This window comes from Balaenoptera borealis (genome assembly GCF_965194805.1).
Source record: "Balaenoptera borealis genome assembly, chromosome: 20".
In the NCBI taxonomy this organism is placed as follows: Eukaryota; Metazoa; Chordata; class Mammalia; order Artiodactyla; family Balaenopteridae; genus Balaenoptera; species Balaenoptera borealis.
The window spans coordinates 9,481,193-9,497,253 of NC_138879.1; the positions used below are offsets into that span (position 1 = coordinate 9,481,193).

The 16,061-nt window shown below is 57.9% G+C and overlaps 2 protein-coding genes across 4 annotated transcripts; one reads left to right on the forward strand and one right to left on the reverse strand.

Moving 5' to 3' along the window:
• Positions 1-407: 407 nt before the first annotated feature.
• On the forward strand, positions 408-6,409 carry SYNGR2 (synaptogyrin 2). 2 transcript variants are annotated; one of them, XM_082371245.1, is made up of 5 exons: positions 408-581; positions 2,448-2,685; positions 3,032-3,171; positions 3,261-3,474; positions 6,271-6,409. In XM_082371245.1, the coding sequence occupies exons 1-4, from the start codon at positions 483-485 to the stop codon at positions 3,456-3,458; spliced, it is 675 nt and encodes a 224-aa protein (XP_082227371.1). In that variant the 5' UTR covers positions 408-482; the 3' UTR covers positions 3,459-3,474; positions 6,271-6,409. The 2 variants fall into 2 exon arrangements, with proteins under 2 accessions (XP_082227371.1, XP_082227370.1); XM_082371244.1 differs by lacking the exon at positions 6,271-6,409 and having other exon boundaries at positions 411-581; positions 3,261-4,373.
• TK1 (thymidine kinase 1) lies at positions 5,440-16,061 on the reverse strand. Of its 2 annotated transcripts, XM_082371248.1 has the most exons (7): positions 15,822-16,061; positions 15,684-15,715; positions 14,537-14,647; positions 12,876-12,969; positions 6,868-6,957; positions 6,444-6,563; positions 5,440-6,354 (listed from the first exon to the last, which is right to left on the reverse strand). In XM_082371248.1, the coding sequence occupies exons 1-7, from the start codon at positions 15,978-15,980 to the stop codon at positions 6,154-6,156; spliced, it is 807 nt and encodes a 268-aa protein (XP_082227374.1). In that variant the 5' UTR covers positions 15,981-16,061; the 3' UTR covers positions 5,440-6,153. The 2 variants fall into 2 exon arrangements, with proteins under 2 accessions (XP_082227374.1, XP_082227375.1); XM_082371249.1 differs by lacking the exon at positions 15,684-15,715 and having other exon boundaries at positions 15,822-15,935.

Here is a 16,061-nt window from a genome sequence, read left to right on the forward strand (position 1 = left end):
GGTTTGAGTAGAATGGGGGAGAAGAGAGGAGGTGCGTAGGAGCCTGGGTCTTGGGCAGGTGGGGCCCAGACGGCGTCTGGCGGGGCTTCCTGGAGGAGGAGGCGGGAGTGCAGGGGCAAAGAGTGGATGGAGCAGAGGGGCGGGCCCTCCTTGCGACCCTCTCTTCCTGGGGACTCTCTGGCCCCTTTCCAGTCGCCCTGCGAACCAGCATAGCAGAGGGACGAGACCCCGGCCGAGAGGTGGGCTGGACAATGAGCCCGCTGGGCTGGACGGATGTCGGCCGCTGGAAGCGCAGGCCGGGCTGTCGGGGAACCCCTGCCGCTCCTGCACCGCCGCTCGCCTTGGGCGGACTTTGCCTTCGGTCCCTGGGGCGGCGCTGGCCACGCCCCTGGGGAGGAGCCGGGCCGGGGGCGAGGCGGCGGGCTGGCTCCTCAGCAGTCCGCGGCGGCGGCGGCGGCGGCGGCGGCGACGGCGACGGCGACATGGAGAGCGGGGCCTACGGCGCGGCCAAGGCGGGCGGCTCCTTCGACCTGCGGCGCTTCCTGACGCAGCCTCAGGTGGTGGTGCGCGCCGTGTGCTTGGTGAGCCGGGGTGCGGGGCCTCGGGGACCCGACTTCGTCGCCAGGCCGGGGGGAAGGGGGGCCGCCGCGAGCCTGAGAGCGCGACAGGTGGTGGCGGCCGAGGCCCGGGGGTGGGAGCGGCGCGCGTGGGGCGGGCGAGCGGGGCCCGGAACCCTCCAGCCCCTCACCCCCCCGGGCCCCGCCGCCCCCCGAACCTGGGTCCCGCCACCCCCCACCTCCCAGCCCGGGCGCGGAATGGCCGGGCGGCACCGCGGGGAGCAGGCCCGTCGCCTTGCTGGCAGTGGGAGGAGTTTGAGGCGGCTCCAGGACAGGTGGCCGGCACGCCGCGACTCCCAGCCTGGGGGAATTCATCAGGAAGGGGCTTTCCGAAGCCACGTGGGGTGCGGGGGGTTGGGGGGCAGCCTGGCGCCCTGAAATAGAGTCTCTCTTCCACTCAAGAGCAGCCCATGGGTCTGCTTCCCCATCCAAGATCAGGTGAACCCAGGATGTTGTCCTCCTTGTGAGCTGGATGAGCGCTCCAGTACCAGGTTACTGGGGGTGGGGCGTTGGTGGGAGGTCCTATGCTCTTGGACAACCAGAGCCCAAAGCTGGACAAGGTGTTAGCCGGCCCGCAGGCAGAGGGCTGGGCATGCGGCGCCCACACCACACCTGCCCCTGCCTGGGACTGGAGCCCTACGAGTTGCCCTGGTGGCACCCTCACCCCCGCTCTGCCTGACTGTGGGGTCTGACCCCAGGAGCAGATGCCCACGTTTCGGGATGGCAGTGCCAGGAGTCAGGCTGGCACACTGCTCCCAGCATCCGGAGTTCCGGCTTCATCTCCAGCTGGGGGTGGGGTTTGTGACTGCCACCTCCAGAGCCTATTGAGAGGGCCTTGTGCAGGCAGGCAGGACAGGCTGGGGAGAGGCCTGGGCCCGTCCCAGAGGGAGCCAGGCGTCCAGACTGTCCCGGGTCTGCCGACATAAGGCAGGGATGAGCGGTGGCCTTTCAGTTTGGGGCGGAGAGAGGTGACATGAGGCCTTTCGCAAGGGCCTGGATCCCCTCCCGGAGTTCTGGCTGGTACCCCCCCTCGACCCCCACCCCAGTACATCCAGGGGTCTGAGTGCAGAGCTATGTCCACAGGCTTGCTGGGCAGACCAGCCTGAGGCGCCCTGTGTGGGTAGGACCCACTATGAGCGGGAGGCCAGCTGGGGTTCCCTGGGAGGGCAGGGGCCAGGATGCCAAAGAGGCCAGAATTCCTTGTAGGAAAAAAGCTGGCCAAACTGGGGAGCCCAGCAGGGAAGAGTTAGAGGGGGCTCCAGGAAGTGAGGGCCTGGGGACACTATTTCAGCTCGGAGGCATGGCTCTCCTGAGGTGGGAGGAGTCCTCCGTCACTGGGTGTTTAGGCAGAGGCTGGGTGCTGTAGAGGTGAGTCAGACAGGTGATGGGGGTGACACTCCAAGCTTGGGTTTCTATGACTTTGTGACCCATCCTGTTTAAAACTCACTGAAAGTGGGAGTGGTTTAGGTTGGGCGATTGCCCTTAATCTTCAAGTACCTAACCACCAGTACCCATCCTCCAGGCAGACAGCTGGGCGGGCAGTCCCCTCCCAGGAGATCCCCCTCCACTCCCCACCATCCCCAGTCCAGGAATCCCCGGCCGTGCCCCTTGTGACTTGTGACTGGTGTCTGGAGATAGCCCAGGAGAAGGGAGAGGGAGGGACTCGCTCCCCAAGTTCAGGAGGGGCTGGGACACCAACCTCCAGCAGTGGGAACAGCAAGAGCAGAGGCCAGCGTCCAACACCCATCAGGGTCCCACTCTGTGTGCCACCTGGGGGGTTTGTCCCATGAGGGTAGCAGTCACTCAGCCCTTCCCCTGCCTCCCCCTCAGGTCTTCGCCTTGATCGTGTTCTCATGCATCTTCGGTGAGGGCTACAGCAACACCCCCAGCTCCAAACAGCAGTACTGCGTGTTCAACCTCAACGAGGACGCGTGCCGCTTCGGCAGCGCCATCGGGGTGCTGGCCTTCCTGGCCTCGGCCTTCTTCCTCGTGGTTGACGTCTATTTCCCCCAGATCAGCAACGCCACTGACCGCAAGTACCTGGTCATCAGCGACCTGCTCTTCTCAGGTATCTGCCGGCTGCACCTCCATTTGATCTTGGGGTGAACAGGAGTGGCAGTGGTCCCAAGAGCTCTAGAGTGCTGTGACTGCAGGGCTTGGGAGGGGTGGGAGCAGCCCCAGGTCCCCAGACCTCCCCAGCAGACAGGCTGGCACGCAAGGATTTCTCACCGTCTGCTGAAACCCGCCAGAGCTGAGTGGGACTTGGAGCAAGGACTCCCAGGATGGCATCCTGTCCCCACCCTGGCTTCTGCATGAGTGCCCTTTACACCCCCGGAGGCTTCTCCCTCCCAGGAGGTGCCTGCCCTCCTGCCTCCTCCGTGGAGCTAACCTTGCCCTCCTGGCCTTCTCCCCAGCTCTCTGGACCTTCCTGTGGTTTGTTGGCTTCTGCTTCCTTGCCAATCAATGGGCAGCCACCAACCCGGAATATGTGCTGGTGGGAGCCGACTCAGCCCGGGCGGCCATCACCTTCAGCTTCTTTTCTGTCTTCTCCTGGGTAAGTGGACCAGGACGGGCCAGGGTCTTGGTGTCTTTGGTGAAGGGTGGTGGAGGGCTGAGGAATCCAAACCTCGGGGCTCCCTGCAGGGCGTGCTGGCCTCCTTGGCCTACCAGCGCTACAAGGCCGGAGTGGACGACTTCATCCAGAACTATGTGGACCCCACTCTGGACCCCAGCACGGCCTACGCCTCCTACCCAGGCGCGCCTGCGGACAGCTACCAGCAGCCGCCCTTCACCCAGAGCGCCGAGACCACAGAGGGCTACCAGCCGCCCCCCGTGTACTGAGCTGCAGCCGGGGATGGTAAGGGGAGGAGGGAGGGCGCCTGGGGGGCCTCCCCTCTTCCTGGACTCCTCCCCCGAGGCTGGTCTCCCAGAGCTGCCGGCCCCTCTCGATCCACCTGGCGCCTGTCCGAGCTGACACACCGCCTGGAGAGAGAGCCCCTGCCTCCTCGTCCTGGCTGCTGGCCTCAGAGCCTCGGCCTGTGCCCCACGGGGCTTCACCCACCACTCCTCGAGGGCATTTTTTTAGGGAAGGGTTTTTGTTTAGACAGGTTTTGTCATTGCTTTTAATGATCCCCAGCCCCGCCTGGAGTAGCTCCAAGGGTCCGACGTGCTGGTTTGACAAGTGCCTTAGCTTCTCCCCAGCCTGAAGGAGCCGGGCCACGTGCAGGCCTCAGTGGCCGCCGCCATCTGGGGGTCTCTGCCAAAGATGAGGCTGTGGGGCCTTCCCCCTGCTCTGCTGCTGGCGCTGGGCTGGGGCTCCTTTCCTCCTCACTCAGGTTCATTCTGCCCCCAGCCCCCTGCCCTCTGCCTGCTCTGCGAGCGGCAGCCCATGCTCACTGCTGAAGTGTCTGCTTGCTTGGATCTGGGCTCACGACTCTGTGCCAGTGCCTCTGGGTCACCTTCCTGACAGCCTAGGGGCAGGGCTGGTGCCGCGCCCCCGCCCCCGCCCCCCCCCCCCCCCCCCCCAAGCAGCACTGTCTCTGCTCCCACCCCTTGGCCGCAGGAAGGAGCTTTGCCTGATGACAACACCCAGCTTTATGTAAATACCCCACCACTGTTAGCTGGGAGGTATGGGGCACACCCACAGCCCACAGGCTGCTCTGAATGTATTGCAGAGCCTTGGGGGAAGATGCACTGCACCCTTGGATTCTGTTAGACTAATTTTGGAGATGGAATAAATGTTTTTCTCGTTCATAATCTCCATTGTCATGGGTGGGGCCTCTGTCTAGGGGTAGGAGGAAGAGAAATTCCACCCTGAGGTACACCCTCTGGCCGCGGGTCTTAGGAACCTGTATTTTGAACAGAGTTGTGGCAGTCTGGCCCTCCAGCGTGCCTAGCAGCTCCCTGCCACACCCCCCCACCGACCCAGGGTCTCATTGCTCACGCTGCCCTCCATCAGCATCTTAAAATAGCAACTGTGCTCAGCCTGTAAACAACGTGGCTTTTCTGGGCCGCCTTGCCAGGGTCCCGGCGTGGCCCTGGAGGGCAGGGGCCTCTGCTTCCCGTAGACAGGGCTCAGCACCTCTGCAGCATGTCCGGGACACACACGGGGCCGGCGTGAGCGCCCAGCCCGCCCCAGGGAACAAGCCCGGCTCAGGCAGGAGGCCAGGGCCCGCAAGGCAACTCGGGGCTTCCCCTTTTGAGCCCAGACAGGGAGCTGTCAAAAGTGGGCCCCAACAGTTTCAAAATCCTGAGTAAAAACTAATAGGGTTTGGGAATTACTGTCTCACCACTGTACTGCACCTCTGTAACCTGGGACCAACCGCGAGCAAAGGGGAGGGAGAAGCTGGGGCGAGGGTGGGGAACCCGGACCCCATCTGCACGGGGCACACCTACAGCCCAGGCTCACCCCCACCCACACCCGACCTAGAGCACTCTTGCCTCCATGTAAGCTGCCCACAGTGTATTTTCTGAGGCACAGCAGAGCTGGTCTTCTTGGCTCCTGAACTGTCAAGTGTCTGTTTCACAAACAAAACCTGACCTCACAGCCCCATCTGGCAGCACAGTCCAAAGCTTCATCTTTCCAACCTGGGTCCCAGGCTCCTTCATCCACCCATCTTGACCTGAAACCTGCCCAAACAGAAGAGCAGGCAAACATTCCTCTCAGGACACGCTTCACGATCATTTCTCAGTTAAAAAGCCTTGTGGCTAAGAGATCAGTAGTACTAGAAAATGATTTGAAAAGAAATCCCCACACCTAAATCAGGTCAGAGCTGTCTACAGTGAGACCAGGGGAATCCCAGACAGTTAAAGAGAAATACGCTTTCATCATCAACCAGTAAATTTTAATATTAGTTATTAATTTCACACACTAAAAGAGAAAAATCACAGCCCCTGCCTTGAAAGACAAGCCCCTGGGATCTGAGCCCCAGCAGGGTGTCACCCACATGGAAGAAGCTGTAATTCTGGAGAAAATGATCGCCAGAGCAGGAAGGGCTTTCGGCCCAAAGGGAAGTAAGAGAGAACAACTCCAGCCATCTTCAGAGGGGCCAGGGGCCCGTCCCAGGCAGGGGGACTAAAGTCTTTGCACGAGAGGAGGCTTGGTGCTGAGCCAGAGGTGCTGGTGCTCTGACTTCCCAGTGAGAACAGAAACTCAACAGCAAAAGCCACAAAGGGGAAAGCAGGCAGAAGCGCCGATGTCACAGGAGCTTGCGCCTCCGGCCTCACCCCTTGGAGAGGGAGGGACTCAGGTCAGCAGTGGCCAGACCCCACGCCGGCCTGGGGTGGATTGTGAGTAGCCCGGGAAGGGAACTGAGAGAAGCCGGCGGGCAGGCAAAGAGGGAAGTGTGATGTGCAGACCACCGGCCCGTGGCCCTTGGCCGGGGAAAGGGCGCTGGTGAAACCTCACCCCCCAACCCCCGCTTCCTCCTCCGAGAAGGCTGGGCAGCAGGCAGGGGGCAGGCGTCCGCCAGGGGGCAGCAGCAGGCACGGGGGCAGGTGGCCGGTCCGCCCCCGTCCTGGGTGTGGGGCCTGTGCCTCAGTTGGCCGGGCTGCACTGCAGGATCTGGTGAGGAGCAAATAGCTTCCTGGCTCCCGGGGCCTCCCCGGGCTTTCCCAGCACCGGGCAGTTCTCTTTGTTCTCTTTGCTGTCCAGCCCGGCAGGCTGAACCGAAGCCTTCTTGAAGTAGCAGAGGCGGCACACGGAGTGGTACTTGTCTGCTCCTCCGATCACCTCGACCTGGCCGTGGGACATGAAGCGCCTGGACTGAGCGGGGACACAGCACCACCCCCTCCCCTCCACCCCTCGGAGAAGGCAGGAGGGGCCACCTCTTTCTCCACGCCCAGCCTCTTGGTGTAGGCGGCCTCTCGGAAGCACTCCATGCACACCGCCGTCAGCTTCACCACACTCTCGGCCAGGGGCACCAGGTTCAGGATGGTCCCGAACGCCTGTATTCCCATGGAAAGACTGGTGTGCGCTTACCTCACCGGGTGGGCTTTTCCTTGAGACCCTCTGATTCACAACCCTGAAGCCAGGAGACTAGGCCCTGACCTTGCTTTCCCCCAGAGCACCAGCCCCCGCAGCAGGCGGCCTAGTCTGGGGCGAACCAGGGAGCTGGGTCTGGCTCGCCTGAGCGCCTGGGCTCTGGCACGGTCTGGTCATCCAGGGCGCGGTGAGCTGTCCGTCTGTGCACAGCCCAGGCCCCTTCCTCCCTCCTGGGTCCCATCCCGAGACCTGGACCAGACGCCTTACCTTCCTCTGGAAGGTCCCATCCAGTGCAGCCACAATGACGGTCTTCCCGGCATTGGCCATGGTCTCGCTGAACTCCACGATGTCGGGGAACTGGAAAGGGTGAGAGGAGGAGTGAGCTTCCGCCCTGGGCAGCAGCCTCCAGGAGCCACGACCACGTGGCCGGACCCAACAGCTCTGGCCACCCAGATTGGCGTGGAGCGCGAGAATAGGGTGGCCCCAGCCCCCCCACCCGGCACGCAGCCTGCACGTCCGCAGCAGCCCCAGTCGCTCCACCATCCTGCCAGCTTTCCGTGGCAGAACCAGGCCATGGCCTTAGAACCAGCAGAGAACCACTCCAGGCCAAGCGCCCGGAACTGTCACCAGCAGAGGCAGTCTGCTACCGCAGTGGTCAAAAGCCCAGACCAGAGGCTGCCTTGGGCTTGAACCATGGTCTTGGTTGGACCCATTAGCTGTGACCTTGGCAATGACTTTATGTTTCTGAGCCCAAGTAAAGGCAAGGAAGGCCCTTGGTGGTGTTCAAGGATTAAGGACCCTCGAATAATTTATGACATATGCTATTTGGCTGAGAGGGAGGCTCTGTGTGTTTGCCTTTTTTAAAAACATAATGTGCTGTGTGACGCCTTGAGAAGGGATGAGGGTTCCACTGGCCACTTACAGAGCAGGATGGCACAGCACACCCTTCTAAATACAGGGCCTGCAGAAAGGTCACTTACTTGGTAAGTCCAATTTCATTTCAGTGGCCCAGGGTGAGGCTGCTACTTCAATTCTTTGGTGAACTTTCACTGGCCAATCATGTATCTAGATTGGTCTTTGGGTTGGGTGAAGTGGGGAGTTCTTGTGTTTGGGCAAAGGGTCTCTCTCCAAGCCGCTCATGGAGGTGCAAAGTTACCAAGACCTGAGGGCTCAGCAAGACGAGGACCAGGAGAGGGGTTAGAAAACCTGGATCAGTTCCAGCGGGATTTACCAAAGGCAGATCTGACGGCCTCTGCAGGGCTGCCGAGCCTGAGCTACGGAAACAGCACCTCCAGCCAGAGGCTCCAGCTTGGCTGCAGGTGAGGCCCCTCTTCTTCTCTAGCGGACTCATCACAGGTCACAGAAATGCAGCCCCCAGCCTGCAAGGAGCTGTCAGCCAGTGCCTTCCACCCCTACCCCCATGGTCACAAACAAGATGGTTTCCAGACATTGCCAGATATCCCCCAGGTAGGGGCTGCGGGCAAAACCGCCCTGGGATGAGCACCCCTTGCGTCTCACTCTCCCTGTCAAGCCCTCATCAGGTGTGGGTCCTTCCACACCAGGGTTTGGGGACCTCTCGGGGTCCTCGGTCTTGCCCGCTGCAGCGATGGCCACCATCAGAGACTTCAGTTCTTCCACTTAAACTTTGTCCCCTGTTCACATGCCACCCCGCCCCCCCACAAACACTGAACCCTGGGCCCCCAGCTGGGGTTCCTGAATGATCAAAGGTAAGGTCAGAGCTGCCCGCAACATCCCAGAATGCCCACTGGTAACCAACCACGTTACTGACGTTTGTTTTTATTGCCATTAAATTTTTTAGGTTATGTTATGGGTTGAATTGTGTCCCTTCCCACCCCCCAAATGCATATGTAGAAACCCTCACCCCCAATACCTCAGAACCTTATTTGGAGAGAGGATCTTTGCAGAGGTATCCAGTTATAAAGTAGGTCAGTAGGGTCACACTCCAGTATGACTGGTGTCCTTGTAAAAAGGGCAAGTGTGGACACAGAGGGGGACAGACACAGGGAGCAGATGGCCGCCTGCACGCCAAGGGGACAGGACTGGAACAGATCCTCCCTCACGGCCTCAGGGGCTCCCAGCCTCCAGAGCTGTGGGAAGTAAATGTCTGTGGTTTAAACCGCCCAGTCCGTGGTACATGTCACAGCAGCCATAGACTCTAATACAGGTTGCATTCAAAGCAGAACTTCAGAGGACTTAATAAACGTAGGGTTTTCTTGGTAGACAAAAATGATTGCCCCCTGGGACCCAGGTAGAAAAGTAACAGGAGGGGTTTCTTGATGGTGACAAGTCTACCCATTTGGTTCACCTGCCGATCCAGCACCTGGGCTGACCTGCCGTGAGCCACTTGCTGAACAAGGTCTGATGAGGGGAGAGGACCGAACGGGGAGCTCAGGAAGCCAAGAAGTAGTTTCACCCTCGTCCTTATCTTGCCGAGAGGTGGCGCCCTCGTGACGCGCGACGGAGGCACCCGGCCCTGCTCCGGTGGGGGCCCCGCTTCCTGGCAGCCAGGCCGGCGTTGAAGGCGCAAAGGCCGCAGAGGACGGGAACAAAGGATGTGACAGTGAAACATTCAACCGCTCCACCATGAATGGTAAAGACTAAATGAGAGGCACAGACCAAATCCAGAGGCAAATAAACAGGGAAGAAATATTTACAGCATGTGACAAACTGGCACCGATTACGTCATGTCCCATAGAGGAAAGATAAACCAAGAGAAGGAGGCAATTTACAAAAGGAGAAACAGGGAAAAGGATGTCAGCCGCCAGAGTAACAAAAGAGAAAGGCAGTTGGAACAGGATGTGTGTATGCAGCCGCCGCCACCCTGCCCTCGCCTCCGGGGGATTTCCGCAAAGACCCAGATGCCTCTCCCCAGCCCTCCCCACCACCCCCCCACCCCCACCCCCACCCGCCCCAGCAGAGGAGACGCCCCGGGCGGCTTCCAGGCTCTCCCGGGGTTAACGCCAACGTCTTTCCCTCCCGCTGACCTGGCCAAAGCCCCTGGCCTCCTGGCTGCTCCTGAGACACGCCCAGAAGCACACTCCTGCCTGGAAACCTTCACCCCGCTTTCCTTTTGGCCCCTTTCTGACCGGCCCCATAAAGCATCATCCCCACCTTAGCTCCACCCCCTCATGGTGCCTTTCTCCCCCGGTTGCCACCACCTTTTACATATTCCTCGCCCCCAACTAGAATGTAAGTGCAAGGGCGAGACCCTGGCTGTATCCCCAACACCTAGAGCATTGCTGCCACATGGCGCAAGCTCACAAAACACTTAATGAATGAGATCGGTCCCTTGACCAGTGATTCTACTTAGTAGATAAACCCCAATACACCAGACGATAGCCAGGATGTCCGCACACAGCGTCCATCACAGCCTGTAAGTGCCACACCCAAGGGGCCAGCTCATGTAAGACATGGTACATTCATAAAGATAGGTATTTGCTGATGAGGAAAAAATGGTCACAACACGTGATATGAGCCTGATCTATAAATATGAACTTCCGGCAAGGCCATTCTGTGACTGTGATAGTCAAGACAAAACCAGACCCCTCCTAGGGAATTCCCTGGTGGTCCCAGTGGTCTCCGCGCTCTCACTGCTGAGGGCCCAGGTTCAATCCCTGGTCAGGGAACTAAGGTCCCGCAGGCCGTGTGGACCCCTCCAGAAGCATGTCTGAGTACGGACAGAACGTGAACATCGCCTAGGCTACGGTGTACCAAATGTCCCCTCTCCTGGCTAAAGTAGTCACTGCTGCTGCTTCGGCCTCCTTCTGGTCCACCCTCCCTATAGGTGAGGTTTAAGATGCTGGTCAGAATCATCTCCCTTCCCAGGACACCGAATCAAGAGCCAAGCAGCCCCCATCCTAATAACCAAGCCCTCTCTAATTAAGCCCCTCACCTACACTGTCCAGTTCCCATGCCGGCTGTCTCCCTGCAACAACAATCCCAAGCTGTTCAGTCCTGGTGGTCTCTGGACATAAGATGTCGGCAGTAAATTATGGACTTCCTTCTTGTGTGTAGTCCTAACTTTTCCTAGATTACCCCTCTTCTTACTGTCATAACACAGAGATAAGACCAGGGACTTCCCTGGTGGTCCAGTGGTTAAGACTCCATGCTCCCAGTGAAGGGGGCCTGGGTTCAATCCCTGGTCAGGGAACTGGATCCCACATGCTGCAACTAAAGATCCCGCATGCTGCAACGAAGATCCCATGTGCTGCAACTAAGACCCAGCATAGTCAAAAAAAAAAAAAAAGAAACAGAGGTAAGACCAGCACTCGGGGTGACACTGTGAGGCTGGCATGCCCAGGATCCAGCTGCCCACCTACCACCGCACCCTCAGCTTATAGCGTGGGGTCTTCAGATGTACCCCTCTCCAAGGGAAGGATGAAGGGAGGGAGAGGCAGTCCTTTTGTCAGGTCCCATGTTGAGAGGCAACCGAGGCAGCCACCCTTGGGCCCCAGAACTTCTTGCAGAGCAAGACCCACGAGGGTGAGGGCAGAACAGAAGATTGGTGATGTTTCTGCAGTAGGTTTAATAAACACTTGTTATGGGAACTCGAGTTTGACTTGCTGGCCAGGGAGGAAGTAGCCATAGAAACAGGGAACAGAACTGTGGGGCAGGGACTTCCCTGGTGGCGCAGTGGTTAAGAATCCGCCTGCCAATGCAGGGGACACGGGTTCGATCCCCGGTCCGGGAAGATCCCTCATGCTGCAGAGCAGCTAAGCCCATGCTCCACAACTACTGAGCCTGCGCTCTAGAGCCCATGCTCCGCAACAAGAGAAGCCACTGCAATGAGAAGCCCACGCACCACGATGAAGGGTAGCCCCTGCTCTCCGCAACTAGAGAAAGCCCGCGCAACAACAAAGACCTAAAACAGCCAAAAAATAAATAAATTAAATCAAAAAAAAGAAGCGGACTTCCCTGGTGGTGCAGTGGTTAAGAATCTGCCTGCCAGTGCAGGGGACACGGGTTCGAGCCCTGGTCCGGGAAGATCCCACATGCCACGGAGCAACTAAGCCTGTGCACCACAACTACTGAGCCTGCGCTCTAGAGCCCACAAGCCACAACTACTGAGCCTGCGAGCCACAACTACTGAGGCCCGTGCACCTAGAGCCCGTGCTCCGCAACAAGAGAAGCCACAGCAATGAGAAGCCCGCGCACCACAACGAAGAGTAGCCCCCGCTCGCCACAACTAGAGAAAGTCCATGCACAGCAACGAAGACCCAATGCAGCCAAAAATTAATTAATTAATTAATTAATTAAAAAAAAAAAAAGCAACAATGAGCTAAACAGAACCAAACCCTCCCTATACACCACTGTTGAGAAATCAAATGTTTTGTTTACTGTAAAAAATTTTTTTTAATATATATAGTTTATTTATTTATGTTTGGCTGCGTTGGGTCTTCGTTGCTGCGCGCGGGCTTTCTCTAGTTGCAGCGAGTGAGGGCTACTCTTTGTTGCAGTGCGCAGGCTTCTTATTGCGGTGGCTTCTCTTGTTGTGGAGCACGGGCTCTAGGCGCACGGGCTTCAGTAGTTGTGGCGCATGGGCTTAGTTGCTCCATGGCATGTGGGATCTTCCTGGACCAGGGCTTGAACCCGTGCCCCCTGAATTGGCAGGAGGATTCTTAACCACTGTGCTACCAGGGAAGTCCTGTAATTTTTTTTTTTTTTAAGTGATCTTTTTTTTTTTTTTAATTTTATTTATTTATTTATTTTTGGCTGCGTTGGTCTTCATTGCCGCTAGTGGGCTTTCTCTAGTTGTGGCAAGCAGGGGCTACTCTTCCTTGCGGTGCGTGGGCTTCTCATTGCAGTGGCTTCTCTTGTTGCGGAGCACAGGCTCTAGGTGCACAGGCTTCAGTAGTTGCAGCACGTGGGCTCAGTAGTTGTGGCTCGTGGGTTCTAGAGTGCAGGCTCAGTAGTTGTGGCGCACGGGCTTAGTTGCTCCGCGGCATGTGGGATCTTCCCGGACCAGGGCTTGAACCCGTGTCTCCTGCATTGGCAGGCGGATTCTTAACCACTGCACCACCAGGGAAGTCCCTAAATTTTTTTTTTTTAAGGTACAATAAATTCCATATAACAGTAACACAGAAAGCAGTAAAGGGAATTCAAAGGGTATTCAGACACTAGTTAAAGCAAGTTAACTTAACAATGTTTACCTTATAAAAATATCAGAAATTGAACCAATAACCTCCAAATTAGCAGAGGAAAAAGGGGGACAGTTGAGTTCACAGGAAGAGTGCTATCAGGACAAGTCAACTTACAAACTGCCCTTCGTCGATGCCTATAACAGCCACACCCAGGGCTTCCTGGGCCACATCCCGGAGCACGCAGGCTGGCAGGGCCTCCATGGTGTTCCTGGGGACAGAAAGCCAGAGCGTGAGCAAGGCAAGGGAGCCCGAGGAGTCCAGGAACCAGAATGAGGGTCCAGGGAACCGGTCTCATGACCACCCCCTACCTGCAAAGCAGGCTGAGATGTCTGCCCAGAGCTTTGAGAAGTTAGCACCTGTGGGAAGACATCTGGGGAGAAGAGTAAAGGCCTTTGTTTGGAAAACCAGTTATTCAACAAGAGCTATTTCACTTCACGCTTTGGACTGGAACTTGGCAGTGCCCAATGTAAAGCTCAACCCAGATGCAAAGCTCTTCTCTGCTCTGCTTAATGTGTGTGTGTGTGCACGCACGCGTGTGTGTGTGTGTGTGTGTGTGGTGGGGTGCAGACAGGGTTACTTCATCAGGTATAGTGCCTGGGGCCCATGATGCTTTGGGGACGAATGAAACATTTTAATTTCTTTTAAAAATCAGAATAAATGTAACTCAGTCAGGATTATCTTTGTCTTTATATCAATGCAGTCATAAAGTATAATTTTTTATTTTTTTCTTTATAGAGGAAGGGGCCCATGAAGGCAGAAAGTCCCCAGGGCCCATGAAAGTCCTACCATGGCCCCGGGCAGACCATTAGCACCAGAATCTAAGACTCGGAGCCTCGTGCCCCAGCAGAGATAAGCCACGAACACCAACAAGCAGTGCAGTGACCTAGAATTCCTTCCGTTTGACTCCTCTGGCTGATTAAAGGATTTCTCAGAGATCATAGAGCTATTAACTGGCAGAGTCAGGATTCAAATCCGCATTCATACTGCTGCCTCGTGTGTCCTGAGGGGAGATTCCTACCCAGCAGAGTCTGAAAGTGAAAGGCCCTGTGTGTGGGAGTGTTCTAGTGCTGGGGGCTCAGGTAGATGATGAATCTGGAAGAGGAGAAAAGTGTCTCAGGCTCCAAAACATCAGGCCCTAAATGCTGTACGGAATGGCAGGAGTGGTACAAAATTTAACCTCCCAACCTCAGGCTGCAGACTGAAATGTCCACAGGACACGGGCAGATCAACATAAAAGGGGGATGCACAAAGGCCACGAGACAGGGAGTCGGCGAGGACAAGCCAACTAAAAACTTAAATAAAATTCAGTCTGCAGGTCAACAAAACCAGTCTGCAACCTCCACATAGGTCAAGAGCAGGGTTTCTCAACCTTGGCCAGACATTACTGAGATTTGGGGCTGGATCATTCTTTGTTATGGGGCTGTCTGTGCATTGTAGGATGTTTAGCGGCATTCCTGCCCTTTACCCACTAGTTGCCATCAAGCCCTTACCTCCTCCTGTTGTGAAAACTAAAAAACGTCTCCAGACATTGCAAATAGACTCTAGCGGGCAAAATCACGTCCCGTTAGGAACCACTGGGCTAGAGCCCCAAGAAAGGCCAAGTTCTAGGGTACCTTGCCAAGCAACCTGGAAAGTTTGCAGATTTGAAGGGTTCGCTGCCCGGCATCAGCATTATTAACCATCGTCTCTAACGAGTTCTGACAGTATGTTCTGTGACTCGTCACTGGGCTTCTCACAAAAGGTGTGAGGACAGGACAGAAGGGGCAGGGACTGACCGGTCATGCGTGGAGAAGTTGCTGCTGTAACGCGTGTCTTTGGCATATTTGATCACCAGGCACTTGTACTGGGCAATCTGGAAGCGACGGACACGTCTCATCAGCTCGGTACTGCAAGGTAAGGCCCATGCATAAGTGTGGGCGAGGAAGACCCCATCAGCACAAGTCGGGCTCCCTACCGCCTTCTAGGGGTGTACAGCCTGAGCCCCACCGACGGATGGGAAGGCTGCTGGGCAGAGCGTGGGGAGGACCAGTGAGGACAGAAGGGGCCACACAGAGTTCAGTCTAGACCCAGGAGGGAGGAGCATGTCTGGGGCTGGTAGTCCTTCTCCATGGGGAGGGTGGCAAAGAAGGGCCCTCAGGTGATTCAGGGAAGGGCTGGAGGAGTGATTTTGTCGGGGGCAAAGCAAAGACCACATGCACAGGAGAGGGGTTCAGATTCCATTCCAAAGTAATCTCACCCCACAGTTTTTCACATAGCCTGAACTAACTTCACAGAACCTTTTGGTGCAACAAGGGAAGCGCTTTGTCTCTGAGTCCAAGAGCCCACCCTGAGCCCACCCTGAGCCTCACCATCGTGGGCAAGGGATTTGAGCTGGAGTGATCCCCCAGCGCCGTATAGGAAGGGGGGCCAGGGGAGTTACTCGGGGCTCACTGGGATTGGTTCTATCACTTCAGGGAAGCAAAGGCGCCAGCGCTTGACTCTTCAGTGTGGAGAGTACGCTCCTGGGCCATCTAAGGAAACAGTCACGCTGGAAGGAAGCCACACATACTGCAGGGCGCACAGGGCCTGGCCACCTTAGACGCACCCTTCAGAGAAGGCTTTAGTGAGGGGCTAAACGGTGAGCAGCTGTGACCAGCTCCCGGAAGGAGCGGTGGTTGAATGATCCCAAGGGGAAGAGGTTTTGACCCGGACGGGAAGGGGAGGAGCGCCTCCTCCGGGAGGATCCCACGGAGGAGAGGCGTCCTGGGCACGAACGCGGGGGGTCGGGCAGTGGGGGTTGCTCTAGAGGCGGGGCTCTGAGAGGGGCGGCAGGCTCGGGGTCGGGGGGCGTCAGGGGAGGAGGACGGGGTCCCGGGGATTGGAGGAGAAGCAGGGAAGTGGAGGAGGAGGTCCCGGCCCACCCCCGTCCCGCGAGGCCATTACCTTTTTCCTGAGAACATGGGTCCGAGAATCACCTAGGAGAGAAGGAGAGGTCACTGGGTTCCGGTGCGCACAGACACCCGGGCCCCGATCACGACTCCGACCCCGCCCCCGCCCCCGACCCCGCCCCGCGGCCCGCACCTGGATCTGCCCCCGGGTCTTGCTGGGGGAGCCGGGCAGCACGGTGGGCAGGTTGATGCAGCTCATTGTGCCTTCAGGGAGATCACAAATCGAGGAACCTCCGCCGCCGCCGCCGCCGCCCTGCAGGCTCGCGCCGGTTCCCGCGCCGTGCTTCTTCATCCCCGGCGCGCGGGCCAATCGGGAGCCGGCGCCGCCGGCCCGGAGCCAATCAGCGTGCGGCTGTGGGACCGGCGGGAGATT